Source organism: Pseudorasbora parva, chromosome 21 (genome assembly GCF_024679245.1).
Source record: "Pseudorasbora parva isolate DD20220531a chromosome 21, ASM2467924v1, whole genome shotgun sequence".
NCBI classification, from domain to species: domain Eukaryota; kingdom Metazoa; phylum Chordata; class Actinopteri; order Cypriniformes; family Gobionidae; genus Pseudorasbora; species Pseudorasbora parva.
This window is the reverse complement of record NC_090192.1, coordinates 5,944,418-5,963,702: the sequence shown is the minus strand read 5'-3', so window position 1 is coordinate 5,963,702 and position 19,285 is coordinate 5,944,418. Positions and strand designations below refer to the sequence as shown.

The 19,285-nt window shown below is 38.5% G+C and overlaps 1 protein-coding gene across 1 annotated transcript; it reads right to left on the bottom strand.

The window, feature by feature from the left end:
* Nucleotides 1-38: 38 nt before the first annotated feature.
* Nucleotides 39-18,904, bottom strand: si:dkey-94f20.4 (synembryn-A). Its single transcript, XM_067429716.1, has 14 exons — nt 18,868-18,904; nt 18,133-18,218; nt 17,906-17,953; nt 13,995-14,012; nt 11,698-11,784; nt 11,019-11,593; nt 7,989-8,124; nt 7,496-7,684; nt 7,216-7,310; nt 4,330-4,480; nt 3,390-3,485; nt 3,150-3,294; nt 241-520; nt 39-168 (listed from the first exon to the last, which is right to left on the bottom strand). The coding sequence occupies exons 1-14, from the start codon at nt 18,896-18,898 to the stop codon at nt 39-41; spliced, it is 2,067 nt and encodes a 688-aa protein (XP_067285817.1). The 5' UTR covers nt 18,899-18,904.
* Nucleotides 18,905-19,285: the final 381 nt, after the last annotated feature.

Sequence of the window (19,285 nt, the reverse complement as noted above, 5' to 3'; positions counted from 1 at the left end):
TATTATTTCTTTTTTTGGTCACCACATCTATGGCATTTCTACTCCACGTTCTCCAGGTCATCGTGTTCTTCCTCCGATTCCCTCTCCTCCATTGAGAGGTCCCTGAGCTCGGACAGTGGCACCAGCTTACCCTCTTGGTTCAATCCCATTGGCTGAATCACATTATCCCTGTTTAGGTGAGAGTGTTAGAGAGTGTATTAATCTTTACTGGTGTTTTGATAAGTGGCTTCAGCTCCTTACCTTGAGAGTTTGTTAAAAAGACTGATGAGCCGATGAGCTTCCTCCTCTTTCTCCTCCTCCGTCATTCCCTCCATGGGATCAGGCTGCTCCTCCTCCACCTGTCCCGTCACTGGGTTCACGCGGTCTTTAATCTGCCGGTACTCCTCGGTGTCCGAGTCTGAATCGCTAGAGTACCGCGTGCCTGATGATGTGCCCTGTGACCTTTGACCTCCTAGCAAGCCTCTAGTGGCCAGGAGCCCAGCGGCATTCCCATATCCAGTGTACTTGACGAAACGTCTCACTGGAATATCCAAGAAAAAAACTGTTTTAGGGCGAAATTCAGGAGTGCTGGTGCTCATGGGTGTTTGACACAGTGGTGAACTGTATTGAATGACGTTTTTAAAAAAAAAATGTCTTATCACATTATAAATGTATACATTTAGTTATCACACGGTGCCAGAAAATAGGCTAACTCCAACGAGTACAACCTGCTTGCACAAGGAGGGTGCTGGGGACTATTTTCAGGGCATGCGCTGTGTAATATCATTGGGCCTGCAGCATCCATGGTACGTTGCATGAGAAATCCTGTCCCCCTGTGAAATAGTGTCCTCTTAGGACCCCAGAGCGATTCTATTGGCTGAAATCACTTTTAATGGGTAATCTCTTCAGAGCCTGATTACAATTCTTACTGTCATTTAAATTGTGTTAAAATAGTCTTTAACGTCTTGCAAATCATATGTTTCACAGTATATAACCGAAGTTGTGAAAATCAAGCATATCTTTTTCATAATGTTTTGTAGTTAGCGTACATTGTAGTATAGCATACAGCTACCCGATTAGCCTACCCTACATCTTAAAAGCCCTCATGCCACTTTAACGTTTATACAATTTAAAAAATCCTGTTGTATTTATTTTGCACCTGTTTTTTTTTATTCTTTATTATTTACATTATTAGGTACATTACTATGTTATGATTTTGTATTGGTAATGGTATTATTACTTAGTTTATCAATTGAAATAACTGAGAATATGTTAGGCTTGTTATTGCTCCTATTGTAGCAATCAGTTACATATTTAAAATAAATGTTGTTTGTGTGTATTATGACAATGAATTCATCGTTTATTTTTAAACAATTGCTTGTCCAGAAACATTTATAACAGCTTTTTATCAGGCATTTAAAACAGCTACCATGTTGGGTCCTAAGCAGACACTATTTCACAGCAGGACAGGATTTCTCATGAACACGGCAGCAAAGTTCCCTGATTATTACGCAGGAATGAGAGAATAGTTCCTAACCAAATCGGTCTAGAAAACCACAACTTTTCATTATCCGTCGGTCTTAGTACACAATGTAAATAGGAAAATGTTGGCGTTATTTCGTCAGTTATTCAGCAGTAGGCTAGATGGAGCCGTTTACCTCCAGTCTTTGTGCTAAGCTAGGCTAGCGGTGGGTCTGTCAGACAGAGTTATGGGATGCACGGAGATGAGAATTGTATGTATGGACTTATCTAACTCTGGGGGCCTAGAAATCTAGAGGCACCCTAGCGGCAGCAAGTTTAATTTGCCCGCAAGTGTCGTCTAGGAACTCTCAATACCATTCTGAGCTGTGTTCCTCAAAATCTGGATGGCCCAATCACATCATGTATAGAGTCGGCGGGCGGGGCCATAATGACGACGGCCGAGTTGAGTTTGCGTGCTTCTAGTAAACACAGAAACTGGCGAACGGCGGCGGTCTTTCGAATCAGCTTTGACCGCGACTCTGGAAGACTTGGAGTTAAGCTTTTCTCTGAGAAAAGAACAAAGAACGGCACTGAAGTCATTCTTAAAAAGGGAAGATGTGTTCGGAGTTTAGCCGACCGGATACGGCGAATGTTTAATCTATCAGCGAGCTCTGCTTCACCTTCGTTGCTCTGGTTGGTTGTAGCGCTATCCTATCGCGTGCAGAGGGAGTTTGAAAGACAACCGTTTATCCCGCCCATAGACCGTAAAAAAATATGGACGACTCAACATCATCCGTTTCCGCTTGCCATATTTGAAGCTTTCAGGCGAGGGTGCACGGCGCTGACATCTTGGGACCGAGTCTGCGCAGTAGCGATTTCGGCACCGGAGTTGCGCAGTAGAGCGCAGGAAGTAGAGCAGGAAGTACAGTCGCGATATCAAAAGCCGCCCACACTCTCGCAGATGCAGAACAATTAATTATGTTGGTGTGAAATAAACAGTTATGGAAATGTAGAAATTAAAGCTAAAGCTCTAATCTGCTCCGAAAAATTTCGAAAAATGTCCGTTAGTGCCTCAGTGACAACTTAACTCAGAGAAGCCGTCAGTCTCAGCTGTCAATCATGACGTCACACCCCCCGTTTTTAAAGCGTCAGATAACTAACTCAAACTAAACTTATTTTAAAAACGAACACACTTGAAATGAAATCATCGTGATGATAACTGCCTTCAGTGACATAAACTAACTTTGGGGAAAAAATTTTGAAGTGTAATTTTATTATTTAGTTTGCCTCGCGTCCATTAGAAATCACAGAGGGGCGGCTATACTGGGACTGGTCACCAGGGGGCGATCGAGGCGCGAAAGCTTCAGTAAATGAGAGGGAGACTGCAGGCTTGATCCCGCCCCTCGGATTGAGCCCTGTCTATGGTGAGTTTCCAGACCAAACATCTTGATGTGGGTCTGGCTTGTCAGGCTAGGGGATACGGTGAATAAGCTAAAGTCCCCAAAAGTCGACATGTTCCTTAAAGTACAAACATTTTCTTAAATGTTTATAGTTTAAAATATCATGGTTATACTGTCGTATATATTTGATAGAAAACAGAAAGAGCCATTTTATTGTGTTTGTGTTATTTGCTGTTCTGAAACTTTGTGTTTTGTTGTAATTTGGCGTGCAATTTTCACACTCTATGCTTGCGTGTTTGTATGCAGTACCGTTCTCTTTGCACAGCACGAAGAGCAGGTCAGCGGCGCAGTGTTTGAGCTCAGTCTCCAGGTGGGTCATCAGTCTAACCAGACGATTCCTCAAGGTGTTACCCTTCTCAGGTTTAGTGCTAGCATCTCTTAATGGAGGCAGAATCTGTACTTGATGAGAAAACATATAATTCGATACAAAGCAACACGAGTGTTTAACTATACAATGTGTTGCCTCATGATCAAAAATAGTGGTCTTGCCTGTTGTCTAAGGTAGCGTCTTGTCTCTCTGTGACCTCTGGAGCACTCGGTCAGCAAGTTCAGCACAGGGGTCAGTCTCTCTTTGACCTTCTCACCCTGCATGTGAAACGCCACTTTGTTAGAAAAGCCACTGTTGCACGACAAGCAATGTCATTTTTAGTATTTTTTTCCCTGAGGTCCAATTTTTACAAAATAAATAAAAATGATAATGTAAATGTATTTCACACCTTTAAGAACCTTCCAAAAATCAGTCAATACTAATTTGTACTATACTATAATTAAATAGTAGCAATACACACTACCGTTCAAAAGAAATGTATATTTTATTCAGCGAGGATATATAAAAAGGAACAGTAAGTCACTTATAACTGAAAAAAATTATGTATATTTCAAATAAATGCTGTTCTTTTAAACTTTATATTCCTCAAAGAATCCTGAAAAAAAAAAACTATCATGATTTTCACAAAAATATAAAGCAGCACAGCTGTTTTCAACATTGATAATAATCATAAATATAGCTGCAAGTCACAATTATTGGGATTCAAGCAGTCTTGGGGTTAATATAAGGCCTTTAAGCACATAAAGCATGCATAAAAAGATATCATATTCTATTTAGCAAGCATGTAACCACTCAAATCATAGAAGGAAAATACTATTTACAGTCAATACAGTCAATTTACCATAGGAAATATATATTTTAATTTTTAACACACCTATGGACTACTTTGATGATCAATTTCATTTTTGGATGAACTAACACTTTAAAGGCATACAACAGATTTATTTCTTCCTTTAAACAATTTTTTTCAGTTCTGAAAGTTACAGTGTTTAACAATTAGATCTCAAAACGATTCCTGATATGATAATCTATCAGTTTTTTCGTTGTCTCTATCATTTTGTTTCTCTCTATCCTTATTTCTTTTCTTCTCCCTCTTTTTACCTGCTCCAGTTTTCTCTCCATGTATATGAGTAGGTTGTGCACACAGTCCATGTTGACTCCATTCATCTGCTGTGAGTCTGGACCCAGAGGAACGGACACCAGAACGTCGAGACAGCTCAACGGGAGAGCAGACAGCATGTTCGCTGCGTGCCTGAGAGAAAGAGAGAGATCTGAGGTCATGCGCTAGCTGAAATCTGTCCTGTTTTAATCAAACGTTGAATGCTGTTGATCACAACAGAACATCTGTCAGTCAGTTCTTTAAAAAAGCTGAATTGTACATCTTGTATTTGACATTAGTCTATAAATGTTTGCTATTTAAACAGAAAAGATGTCAAATTGTCCTTTCAAGGTGGAGAAGGTTATGCATTAATGGCATAATTCCTATGAGTGAAGATGAGGAGAAAAGCAGAACATGGCTTTCAGAAGAAAGGAAGATCACCGTGACATTGGTACGGTTGAGGCACACACACACATACTGTGGTCAATTTACAGATATGAGAGAGAAATACTGGAAAAAAAACACATCTAATTCCTCATTTTCAAAAGTCGTCACAAACAGAGCAGATGCAGGTGTTATTTAAGGACGGCAGTCACACATCTTTCAGTCAATTAAATCTGTGCCATACACGTGCACTCTATTGTTTATATCAATTAAAAATAAATATTATATTTAATTTACTGCAGTTATTATTGTATTATTAAAGTCCTCATGAAATCAAAATTGATCTTATTTACTTTGTTGGCACGGAAAAAATTGTTTGCCGTGGCAATCTTTAATCAAAATCGAAAACGTAACTTCCGGTCTGGTAATGGTGTTCCTTCTCAGATGATGTAAGTTTGACGGCTTCTGGGTTTTAAAATGCATAATCACTGCCCTCCAACCGTTCCTCTGCTATGAGCAAGAGATGGAGAGAAGGAGCGCTGAGGTAAAATCTCTGCCCTCTGCTCAATATTCCGTTTCACTGAAGAAACCTCACTCGCTACTTCTGGTTCACTGGGACATTAATTAGCTTTATTTTTATTATTGTGCTTACCTAGGCTGTATATTTTATATTTTATATAAATAAACAAGAATGGAAACCTAGAGAGCAAGGAACAAATGCAAACTTAAATCAGGGAACATCACATTCAATAACTAACAGAGAACAAATGAACACAAGGGCTATAAATACACAGGGGCAAACAAGATAGACCTGGGGAGACTAATCAACATGGAAAACTACAAACATGGCCAACGGAACAGGACACATGAATATTCACAGAAAAAAATCAATAGGAACATAAACGGTTCAAAATAAAAGTCTACTCAAAACAGGTACAACAACAGGATTGTTGCAGTAATGTTGCAAAATATTATTATAATTTATAGTAAATATTTGATTTATTATTATTATTATTATTATTATTATTATTGTATAATTTCTTATTTTTAATATTTTATTTTTTTACTGTTTTCAATTACATTTCATGTTGTGTTTGTGTTCGTCATGATTTTGTTGGTCTTGTCTATCTATCTATCTATCTATCTATCTATCTATCTATCTATCTATCTATCTATCTATCTATCTATCTATCTATCTATCTATCTATCTATCTATCTATCTATCTATCTATCTATCTATCTATCTATCTATCTATCTATCTATCTATCTATCTATCTATTTATTTATTTTTATTATACTATTTATATATATATATATATATATATATATATATATATATATATATATATATATATATATATATATATATATATATATAGTCTATTTATTACCTAGACAACAGTGTAGACTTTTATTTTATTACTTATTTCTATTATCTTTCACTTTTTGTGTGTAGTACTTTGAAAAAAAAAATATATTCTTCCACTGTAAGTACATTACTGTACAATGTAACAATGTACAAATGTAAAGACTGCCATCTCTGTCATCACCCATGGGAAGCAGACACGCTAACAAGGACGCTAAAGACCCATAGACAGTAAAAGAAATGGGAACAGCGACCCCATAGACTTCAAGAGCAAAAAGTGAGGTCAATTAGAAGCACTCACTTCCTGATGGCTGAGCGAACTGCGCAGGCTCAGACTGAGCTTGACGACGTAGATCTGACGTAAGCAACCGGTCTGACAGTTGTAGGTCTTCTAGTAGTTGTGGAAAGTGAAATCTGAATCTGAATTGTTTAAATGTTTTGTCCCGTGGATTTTGGCTCACTATGGGCTTCTCCCCATTCTTCTCCCTTAACTTTATCGGACTTTATGTCTCCACGTCCCCCCGACTGTTTCATAGACAGTAAAAGATTGCTTCTGAGCGTCTCCTCAGGTCTATACGGTAATTTCTCTACTGTGCGACAGAGTCGCGTTGGTTATGACGCAATTGTTAGCCTATTTTTTTTTTTTACAAAAAACAGCTTCTACGGGGCGATAGTGTAAGATATAAGGTAATGGAGCCTGTTATACATTGTAGTGTTTCTTTAAAAAATAAAAAATGGACAAATGGAGTCTTTAAACGCCTCTTATTCCCTGTCAAAGTGACGCAAAAATGAATGGGATTCAATGGGATGCTAACAGCAGGTGACGGCTTGGTTAGCAATTGCCGCCCCTATGGGAGGTACGCTTTCCGAGTGCTAGATTACCTCTTGTAAAGAGCACATCCTCTAGCGTCAGTTGCTAGCGTGCCTGTTGAGGCCAGGGGAGTTAGGTTTACTCACAAAGCTCTTATTAGCTTGCCTCTGTTACACTCACCCTTCTGAACTTCACTCTCTTCTGGGTCACGGTACCAATGTAACCGCTACAGGATTTGAACCGCTGTCTCCGGTGAGTCATAATTACTGAGATTTTCAACCCAAAATAGTTATTATAGAACAATACAAATATTTCTCAACACTAACCCCTTTAATTCATCTGTAGCTTCTTCCTCCTCAGAAGACACCATCAGACAGTGACGCAAAACTGCAGCCAGGTGACGATAGAGAGATGCATCTTCCTGGTAGACACAATGTGAACCTTGATGTTAACAATTTATATAAATATATTCAATGCAATGCGTGTGTATACTATAGTATTACAACAGTACTATAGTATTGTCCTCCGATACATCACATTGTCCCATTGTTTGTAAGGGAGGTAAGTGAGCATGCGTGGGATGCATGCATGTCTGCATACATCTACCTCTTCAGGTTCTTGAGTGTGTGTGCTGTGTGTGATATTAAAAAGGATCTTCAGAGCCTCCTGAGCCTGCTGTGAGTCCTCCACGCTTATAGGAGGCGCTGCAGGATCCAGCAGGACCTCATACTGTTCCTTCCACTGTACCGCTAAACACTTCTCCAGCACGGTGGTCAACAGAGACACTCCTCCCTCCTAAAATTGACAAAAAAGGTCAATACAATATGTAGATATAGCATTGTTATGGAAACTTGTTTCCGTCACAGAATATAATAAAATGGTAATTGTAACTTTATGTCTCGCAATTCGGACTTTATATCACAATTCTGAGAAAAAACGTTTGACTTGCAAGATGTAAACTCACAATTGTGGGATAAAAAGTTGCAATTATCTTTTAAAATGTTTTAAAATGTCACATGATCCTTCAGAAATCATTGTAATATTGTTTACAATATTTACTCAAATTCAAATAACAGAAGAAAAAAAAAAGTAGATCTACTTGTTTCAGCTGAGTTCTGAGTTCAGGTCTCAGCGCCGTCAGTAAAAACATAAACCGGAGTGTGTAAAATTGGCCACAAGGGGAAGATGTCGATTGAAACTCCTTATTTAACTTTTCCGTCAGACCACAGAGGAGACTGGAGTACAGCAAACATTGGGAGAGAAAAGAAAGAAGCATATGGCATGCAAATATATTTTAAATTCAGTAAATACAGTCTCTCAAAACAGAAATGCATGTATTTCATTGCATTAGATTTTCTCTCCTTTTTTCCCAAACAAACTTCATTTAATTTTTTTGAATGCTAAAATGCTGGTAAAGTGAGTCTCAGAGCAGCTCTGGAAATGAAGTTCATGTGTTCTTGCACTCATATGAGACGGAAAAACACCACAATCGTCATGTGTGCTTATAGACCAAACTGTGCCACTCATTCCCACAGAGACATGCAGATCATGCAGACTTCATATGTAAACAGTAATGCTGTCAAATCGATTAATCGTACCTAACATCAAGTTTTGTAAATATATACAGTCATACCAAAACCAGTTATATTTTATTACCATTTCTAAACTATACAGCGAATAAACTGATAATGTGAGAAATGTTTGAAGGTGTCTCAATACATTTTGATTTGACTGTGTGTGTGTGTGTGTGTGTGTGTGTGTATATATATATATATATATATATATATATATATAAAACTTGTATGTTGAATTGAATGCAATTAATCAAGATTAATCGCTTTGACAGCACATAGTACCCATTCAGCGGTTTAATATTAATTTGTTAATTTCCCATTATTTGATTAAGTGTATGAAGCTGGTTTCAGTTTCTACCCAAATTTGAGATTCATTTCAGCGAACTCAGCTGTGAGCATAGTGACATGTATCTGATGCAATAAAGCTGCTCCGCTTCTATCTCTTGCTCCAAATTAAAGCAGTTTATAGTTTTGTTTTTTTGTGAGAAAAATTGCACCTATTTTGCTGCTAATTATTTATTATATTTATATTATATGGAATATAATTATGTATTCATATAATATATATATATATATATATAATTATTATATTGATAATTAATATTTACATGCTATTGCATTACTGAGGGTCCATCAAGCCAAGTGCTCAAGGACCTGCATGTGGGTGGTCACCATCCGGGAAGTTCTACAAAAACTTTGCAGCACATCGGAGGTACCGGCCCAGCCTCTGGGTCGTGCAGTGTCCACACTTGTGGTCAAGGACATCTCTGGCTGTGTCTGGCAGACATGTGGGATGCCAACATGTGATCCAGTTCTTACATTCCCCTGTCTCCCAGACTGGCCTGTTCGGCAACACAGTCTAGAGTTTCCGCCAGCTGTTCAACTAACCCTTCTTCCGCACCCTCTGCTCATTCATGGAACCAGGTAAGTGTTGCATTACACACTCAGACCCCACTACGAGTGGGATACGCCTTGAAAAAAGCGTATCACTGCCCCATTGGGGTAGAACAATTTTCCAGGCATGCTGTGGTTTTCATGGATGCCTCTGCATCCAACTGGGGGGCCACAACATACAATGGGCAGGCAGCCCTATTACCCAAACCAGACCTGGTTCCCAGAACTCATGCTCCTCAAAACAGAACCTCCCGGGCGCATTCCTCTGAGGAAGGATCTACTTTCTCAGAGATGGGGCATCCTGTGGCACCCACGTCTGGACTTTTATAAACATGTCTGGTCCCTTGACAGGACGTGGAGGTTCTAGGTGACTTACCCCAAGAGGTAATCAACACCATCACTTATGGTACGAGCACTGTCTATGAGACATGTTTACGCCTTGAAGTGGAACCAGTTTGTCGAGTTGTGTTTCCTGAAGATGTTCGTTCAGTGCCGTGCTTTCCATCCTACAGCAAGGTTTGCAAAATCTGCAAAGTCTGTCTCTCTCCACCATCAAAGTGTAGGCTGCCGTAATATCTGCATATTACAACCCCATAGGGGGGTAATTCGGTTGGGAAGCACAGCCTAGTTGTCAGCTTCCTTACAGGGTTGAGATGGTTAAATCCTCCTTGTCCTCCCTCTATACCCTCTTGGGACCTCACTCTGGTGCTTAGAACGCAGAAAGTCCCAATTGCAGTCAGTGGAGGTTAAGATTCGGTCTATGAAGACTTTGCTGCTGCTTGCATTGGCCTCAAGAAGGTAGTGGTTCTGCAGGCATTTTCGGTCTACAAATCGTGCCTAGAGAACCCTTAAGCACAGTCCCCGGAGGAGGCAGACCCAATCCTGGCTTTGCTCTGTCCTATCCATGCTCTGCAACTGTAACTGTACGTGGACAGCCTTAGGACATCAGAGCAGCTCTTTGTCTGTTATGGAGGAAAAGGAAAAGACTGTCTCTAAGCAGAGGATGGCTCTCTAGATACTGTGCCTTGTATGCTCAGGATGCAAGCTCATTCTACTAGAAGTGTTGCATCCTCCTGGGCGTTGGCGTGTGTGGTGCCTCACTGACAGATATTTGTAGAGCTGTGGGCCAGTATCCTCCTATGTTCTCACCTCAAATGGGTAGAAGCACAGAGAGTCTCGGCTCAACATTGGCTTGTCTTCTCCAGTACAAAAACCTGTTGAGTTCCTCAATCACCCAGACAGCCAGACGCGGCAGAGCATCCAGCCCCAGGCCTACACCTGTTCCACCACCACAGCTTGGCTCTTGGGGGAAAACCTAAAGATGCACCTGGACACGTAACAATTTTAGGTGCACATGCTCCAGAGTTAACTACAATCTCTGGATCAAACCCTGAGTTGACAGAGATTATTTATACCAAATGTTGTGAGTCCGCTGAACCTGATCAAAATCTGGTTGGTTTTGTAAGGTTTTGTCAGAGAGCAGAGCAGACTAGCTCCATGCAACAGGTCTCTGAATTGGAATAGGACCCTACAAGAGTTAAGTGAACCTTTGCTGGTAGACTTCATAACTATGCAGTCTGGCTCCAAAGAACCTCATCTAAGCAAATCAGATTTTCCATTAAAATGTTTCAGTTTGTGTCATATCTTGAAATGGCTCATACCTGAGTTCACTGGCTCTCTCTTGTGCCCAAGCACTATTGTAAACAATGTTACATAAGATTTTCATGACTTCCTTCCTGGTTTCATCTTCATCATCTTTTTCCTCCTCTTCCTCCGCTCCTCCCACGCTTCCTCGGCTGTCTCTTTTACCAGGCGTGAGAGCTTTATAAACGCTGCTCCTCCTGCGAGAAGGTCCGAGGCTGATGTTTGAAAACGTGCTAGCCTTGCGGTCACCACACCAATCGGTCGGTCCCCAGACCGCATCACTGGTTACAGCCCCAGAAACATCATCTTCTTCACCAGCATTATCATCCTCATCTGCTCGGTCTAATTTGCACTCAGTTATGGCGACGATGATGTCATTATAGGGTTCGACATCATTGTCAGTGTCTTCTTTCGGAATAGGTGCATTGCTGATGCCGCCTAGGTGGGCTAGAGAGAGCAGCGCTCTGTCAGTGACCAGAGGACCCAAAACCTTTTTGTCCCTCGAGAGAATTCGTAAGGATCTCAAACATAATTTCAGCACACGCCCTTGCGGTTCAGTCTGGAGAAACCTGATCAAAACCGTAGCCAGAGCCTGAGGGCGAGAGAGAGAGAGAGAGACAAATGGAAATGAAACAAAGGCAGAAGTTGTTTTTAGAAAGGTTTATGTGTGTAATTATTTATAAGAGCCATTGTTACCTGTCTCAAAAGAACGTCTGGGTTACAGGACTCATCGTAGTCTGAATCCGAGTCTGACTCATAATTCCGCACTTTATTCTTTCGGAACTGCGGTGATGCCAAAAAAAGTATTTTGGTTATAATGTAATTCCATTTGTGGGACAGGCCAATGGAAATTAAGATATAACTGTGATGACTGTGAAGTTTTGGTGCTGCTAGTGATGCAGAAATTGTATGCTGCACCTTTAACCCTCTGGTATAGAGTGGGTTAAGAGCAGGGATGACATATTTTTGTAGGCCAACTTGGAAGTTATGCTGCGTTCCAGACAAGGTTGGATGTGGGAATATCACAAATTAAATGTCCCACTTCAGACATCAGTGTCTTCCTGTCAATTAGAGGTCAAGTTTATACGCTGACCATGTGAAATCACCACATTACAATAAGAGCAAAAGAAGTCAAATGTCCCACCTTGAGGGGCGTTCCAGACGTTATTTCCTAGGAGAAGGTAGGAAAAATCCAAATTCCCATCTGTCTGGAACGCAGCATTAGCATCACCCTGGTTCCCTCAGAAAAAAATCCTATAAGATTGGCTTTTGAATTATTGCAGAAAATAAGGTCTGTGACTAACAAAAGCTTATGATTCTTACACATTTTTTAATCTTGATAACCTTCACAAATGAACTTTTATAAATTTTGAAGGCTATTTGTAGGCTATAAACAAACTAAACAAAGGTCGCATTACCTCAACAACACCCTCACTAAGCTTCCGACTATATGGAAGCTTGTTTCCGCCATGGAATAAAACAATTTATAATAATTACAACCCTTTATGTCACAATTCAGACTTTTTTCTCACAATTGCAAGTTTATAGCTCTTAATTCTGACTTCTTTTCTGAGAATTGTGAGATATAAACTCGCATCTGTGAGTTATAATGCCCAATTATGAGGAAAAAAAGGTTTTATACAATCCTGACTTTATAACTCGACCAGAAACGATGTTATTGGATTACATCATGTGTCATTCACTGGTGAGAAAACTTTACAGTGAGTTACATTAACGAATATAAACAGCTGTTTGCCTGCCATGTGCTGATGACCTATGATGTCTGCGTGAACGGGCTGCGCACAATCTGTAGAGAATCACCTATTGCACCTTTAACATCTGACAACCTCTCTAGTGGCGTTTAGCCACATGTTAGCAACCGTCTTTTACACTGCAAGATGATATTATTTATGTATTTTATATCATAGAACAAAGTGTTAAAATATCTTGAGTTTGTGTCACAGACCTTATTTCAAGCATTTAACCAAAAACCCATTGACTTCAGGATGATAGAACAGGAAGTGCTAAAATGCTAACTCGTCAAAAATATCATCCTAGCACTCTATTTCTTATTTAGGGGTCACGCTTGTCACCCTTGGCGGTCAAAACAGACTGAAGACAATGAGTGCAATTTTTTCTTTCTAATTTAATGAATACTTAATACTATTTTGTTTCAATATTATTTAGTTTTCAATATTTTGTATTTTATGTGTATTTCATGGTACTAGACAGTATTTATCTTTAAATTATACAGCATTTATGTCTATATTAAATAATACAAATATTAGAAAAAAGGTGTTCAAGTTAAAAAATATAGTAAAGGTATATACAATAATATGTACAATACCGAAAACATTCTATCCCTATCCCTTCTCCTAAACCTAGACCTACCCATTACTTATCCCTAAAACCAGAGGGAAAAGATAGATGAATATCAGTGATGCAGAAGCACCTAACCCTGGTTGTAAACCCAGACTTGACATATACTGTAAATTTGTCCCTCAAATATGATTGGTTTATTGGAATGTTGTTCCAGGATCAACAAAGATTTTAGTTGATAAAATCACAATCAACCCCATATGTGTGTTCCCTATAGTTCCTTATCAGTATTTTCAGGCAGAATTATATAATTTTTTTTATTAGGTTTTGCATTTGGATATAATTTTTAAAAATCATCAAAGACTACTTAATCGTTGCTCTGTAAATACTGTTTTTAGTATGTCTAATTTCCTGTGCCAGTTCTGACGGTGAAGTTCACAAATGTGACTACTATTTTCACATTATGTCCAGTATTTTTTTGTCTATGTGTGTGTGTTCATATAGGAAGTGTCACAAAAGTGCATAGGAAGTTGCAACTTTTTGATAAAGTAAAAATGAAAAAAAAGAAAGAAAAATACATCTAAACATATTTTTTTCAGTCTAAAATGACCACCAGAGGATTGATAAACGGACAAATCAGGATGTCAGTAATTCAAGAATGTAGAAAATAATACCTCCTCCAGCTCCTGCCTCTTTTCAGATCGAACAAGCAGCCAGACAACACAAAAATATGAAAATCATTAAACCAACCCAAAAGATAAGACAATATTGTTTTGTATTCTAAGTGTGTGTTTTGTGTTGGTATGTTTTAACTATCAGTAACAAAGCTAAAGTAACAGGAAAGGAGAAATATATCCCAGACAGCAAGGCAATACTGATATAATGTTGAGTTTTCATCTAATTCTCATGAAATCAAATTTGGCAATTCCTATTTTTGTGAAATATTTCAGTGTTTGTTATAAGTGATTTATCTATGGGCCCTTGTAATCTTTAATTACTTCCCATCTCTTCTCTGATGATGTTTACTGGCGTGAGGGCGGGACAACCTGTCACTCACATGAGATCGACCAATAGCAAACCACAACCATCCAATCAGTGACTCTGGAAGTTTTACCCAAACCCTTCCCTGATCTATTTATTTATTTACAATATTTTAGTATTTCTAGTACCAGTAATAGAATGTGTGTAATGGTTAGGAATTTGTGGTGTTAAATCGGTTCACTCCAGAATAAAACTAATTTACTCATCTTCAAGTTGTTCTGAACCAGTAACTATGGAAGCCAGTGGGGGCCATAAACGGTTTGGTTAACATCATTCTTTAAAATATATATATTAACATTTTGTTTACATTGCTTCAACATTTACTATGCAAAAATGATGCTAAACCAATATCATATTTTACTGTTAATGCAGTGCAATTAATGTAGACACATCAACACTGACTTGCTATCTGGAATGGAATTAGTAGGGAGCTTATTGTCTAAATATTAATGACTGCAGGCTGGGCCGAGGATCAAGTCAACTGCAGTATCAGCAAACAGCCGAGGACATGCGGGAAATGTTTCCTGCCCAGAGGAAATTTGTATGACTCAAAGGTTACACAATTTCATATAGCTTACAGTTCTTATTTCTTTGTAAATTAAATATAAGCTTTGTCTCAGATGGTTCTTTGGGGAAATCAAAATATAAAATATAAAAAAGTTGATCTCAGCTATAAAAGGAATGTGGATAGTATAACACACAGATCATTGGCTCAGGGAAGGACATTTGGTCTGGTATTCATATATAGAAATCCCTGAATTTGATAAATTTGAGCACATTTTAAAGGTACACTATGTAACTTAACAGCCCTCTAGCATAGCATTTGAAGAAGACGGTTTTGGTTGTGCTAAGGCTCTGTGTGACTGTGCAGATGAATATGATCCTTCACAACAGATAATGCTTTTCAATGAAAGAGAGAGCTATGTCAATTTATCTGTAAAATAAAATACCTCAATTAATCATATCTGTTGAGTAATAAAAACACCACCTGAGCGTCGCGCAGAAAAATCCCCGCCATGTCTAAAAGGCCAAGCCAATATTGATTCTGGTTTTATTACGAGCTCTGTCGCATTCTCTTTTAGCTAGCAGACTCTCCTCTGTTCTGAGATTTAAATTTTTTATTTTTTTAAACTGGTGATTCCCCAGAGGTTTGAGATTAAGCATGCTCCATGTCAACCTTTCTCGCGCGCTGTGACATCTAACCATGCCACACCCTCACACAGATCATTTGGGTGTTTGCAAACGTCGACGGCGTGTTTTGTGGGTGGAGCTTACCTGGTGGAAGAAAATGACAGTTCTGCAGTAGCACTCGTAATCCAAGTAATAGTATTTCAAGTTTATATCACAATTTTGACTTTTTTTGGAATATCTCCCAATTCTATGAATAAATATCAAAATTCCAAGGTATAAACTCAATATTCCTTTTTTTCTCTACAAACTGCATAACATTTTCAGGCCTATCCCCCAATTGTGTGAGAGGCCTAAAAAACGTGTTTAAAGGGTACTTTGGAAATGTAATACCTTACATTATTACAAGTTACCCTATTAAAAATATATATAAAGTAGTGTAACTATTCCAAGTAATGTAACTGATTACATTTGATTACTCCAGCAATGAAACGGCAACCGCAGACAGGTTGTAGCCTAAAGGGGGTCGCACACCGGACGCGGAGCTCGGCGGCGCGCCGCGCAGCGTCTCAGGTATCACACACCAGACGCGCACATTTTAAAAGGCTACGTTTATTATACATTTCCCCAAAATATGTTTAGACTTTATTCAAGCTGTTGAACTCAGAATGTAAAACAAATGTGTCTTGTAGCAAAGGTTGAAATCAGTATACCTTAACGATAATATACTTTTAATATAAAGCCTTGAAATGGCGCTCTGTGGCGCGGCAGGATTTAGAACATTTTCCTGAGTCGCCGCGGACAGGCGCCGAATGCCGCCACCGGTGTGCGTACACTCATTGAAAACAATGTGTTCGAATTTTAAAGACGTGGCGCGTCGCCGAGCTCCGCGTCCGGTGTGCGACCCCCTTAAAGCTGTGGATTGATGTAATTGGCAGATGTTGTTTGCTGCAAATTCAAACGAGAGCCAATGAAAAGCATCAGAATAGTATCGCTTTACTATCAACAGCCTTTAAATGGCAGGAGGCATCGTGCACATCAAAAACAGACAAAGCAACAAATTAATATTATTGAACATATCCTAGCTTTTCACAGACAATATTCAGATGTAACCCCCTTTGTAATCATCAGCATTTTCATAATTAAGTGTAATTTAATAAAAATAAATTCTCAGTAACTGTAACTGATTACAGTTACGTTTATTTTGTAATTAAATTAGATAATGTAGTTACATGTAACTAGTTACTCCCAAACAGTATTTAAATGTTACTTACACCAAATTGGTGCTATTTGGCACTAAAAGTGGTTCTTGGCTTGTAATAATAGGGGAACCACTTTTGGTGCCAAACAGCACCGTATCTTTAAAGGTTCTCTACAGCACCTTTGTCAAATGGTGCTATAAAACCCATAAGGTGCCATATTGCATTTTATTTCTTCCTCAATAATGGTGGTAAAGGGCCCATACAGTAGTTCTTTGGCATGTAAAGAACCATTAAAGGGTCTTGAAAGGTTCTTTGTATGGCAGTGGTGCTACCTTTACCACCCCAAAGAACCCCAGAAAAACCGCTGAAGAACCATACAGGGGCTTAACAGGTTTTATATGGTAACGGTGCTATATAGCACATCAATCATCCCAAAGATTTGGTAAAGATCCGCTGAAGAACCACCGAATCTCCAAGATTTCGTGCTATACAGCACGTAAAGTGGTTCCCCTATATGATTACAAGCCAAATAACCACTTTTAGTACTATACAGCACCGTTTTTTTAGAGTGTATGTAAAATGTTATAGTTTTGTAATAATTTACATCAAATCCATGATTTAATAGTCATCACAGGTTTTATCATTGCTTGCAACCATAAATGTCTGCGTTTAGAGTGTCTTAGGCGATGGTACTCTATGGGCCTAAACATGAAGACCATCTTTTTTGCATTCAGTTTCTTAAATCCAAAGGCACAAAAGACCTTTTTTTTCTTATGCCGTGGATTTTGCCCATTTTCCTCCCCTTGTTACCACTGTTTTTTCTGCCACCACAGCTGCAAATGACGTAACTGTGACATCGACTCTAAAGTAGTCTATGCATCAAAGGAGTCGAAGCAAGTTTTCTCTACTTATGGATATGACGGGCCACACACGGCGAGTGACGTACACAATCTCCCGTGAAAACCATCACCTATAATAGGCTTACCATAGTGAACCAGGGTAAGATAAAAACGCATTTTAGAAGAAGGGATGATGCATTAACTCATAATTTAAATGTTAATTCTGAACAAAAAAAGTTACATAGTGTACCTTTTAAGAGTGATTTTCTGAAACTTGATCGATACTGGAATCGTTTTCTTATTTAAAGATATAGAGAGACCTCATTGTTCTTTCCTGCGAGTGTGTATGTGTAATTGCACTCAAATAACTCTTACTTTTCTTCTTTCCCTCTCCTCCAAATCATAGAAGAAGCACTGTGCATACTAGGAGCCAAACAGAGTGTGCGATTAGATAAGAGCAATTACATCAAATGTGAGCTTTGAGTGCACAACTTGTGCAAAGTAGATTGTTTTATAATGACATGTACTGTCCATGTAAATGTTATTAATATATTGGTTTTGGAGCCACTGGACTGAATATAATCACTGTTAATTGTGAGTACCTCTTGATTAAATTGCTGTAGTTCTGCCTTGAGTCCTTTCTGATCGCCCTCTCTGATACACTCGATAATCCTCTCCACATTCATCGCTGCACGATAAACACAAATGCACATACATGCACAAACATTAAATCATTCTGGAAAAAAAGGTGAGGTAACGAAATCTGGGACCTCATTAAGAATCTGTGATTTAAAAAGGAAATAAAACACAGTTATTAAGCTTTAAAAGATCTAAAACAAAGAAATGTTTAAGGTAAAATGTAAAATGAATAAGAAATACTGGATACATCTAATATTTTAAGGTGCTGTGTCATTATACAAATAAGTACTGACTGAGTCATATTAATTAGCAACATATACATGATAGGGATAGGGGTTGGTTTATACTATTTATGCATGATTTACTTTTAATACTACAGTAAGGTCATGTAAGATGTGTTACTGAAATATTTGCTAGTTAATCAAAAGTAATTCATTATATTGGATACAATCAATCTAAATGCAAAAAACACATCTGAAATGTAACATTTTCAGTATTCAACATGATTCAAATTGTTACAATAATAATATAATTTGTAATAAAACAATACTAAATGCAATATTAAATGGGGAAAACTGAAATGCTACTGTTATAATATCTGATAAGACAACAATATTACATTTTGATACCAAAACAAAAATAAGTCAATATCATATTTCTATGCACTCCAACCAACACATATTAGTTCTTCCTCTCACCTGTGAGTGTGTCTTCAATTGAGTGTGCCATGCAGGATCTAATGTGCTGGATCTTTATTATTTTGATCACTTGCTATAAAAATATAAGTTGTTCTCTTTACCTCAGGGCTTTTATCTACTTCTCTCTCAGCCTTTCTCACTCTCTGTTTATTCTACCTTCGTCCCTGCCCCCTTTTCACTGTAATCCTGCAGTGCATTAGTTATGCTCTAATCCTTTAATGTCTTTCCACTTTATCTCGATTCACTCACCCTATAAATAATCTCAGGAGAGCCAGGCGATGGTGCATTGGCACACAGTAAACACAAGGTGGCAGAAATTCTCTGAGTGAGTCTGACGATCATCCATCCTTAAAGGCACCCAAATGAGTGTTGTTGGTTTTTGGTTACTAATACTATGTTAATAGCCCACTATTAATTC

Excerpts from the sequence above, each read along its gene's own strand:
- si:dkey-94f20.4 (XM_067429716.1), bottom strand. The coding sequence starts at position 18,898 with ATGGCACACTCAATTGAAGACACACTCACAG. Across the intron at positions 3,486-4,329 it reads TGGAGAGAAAACTGGAGCAG|GGTGAGAAGGTCAAAGAGAG; the intron begins GTAAAAAGAGGG and ends TTTCACATGCAG. Across the intron at positions 169-240 it reads CTTTTTAACAAACTCTCAAG|GGATAATGTGATTCAGCCAA; the intron begins GTAAGGAGCTGA and ends TCACCTAAACAG.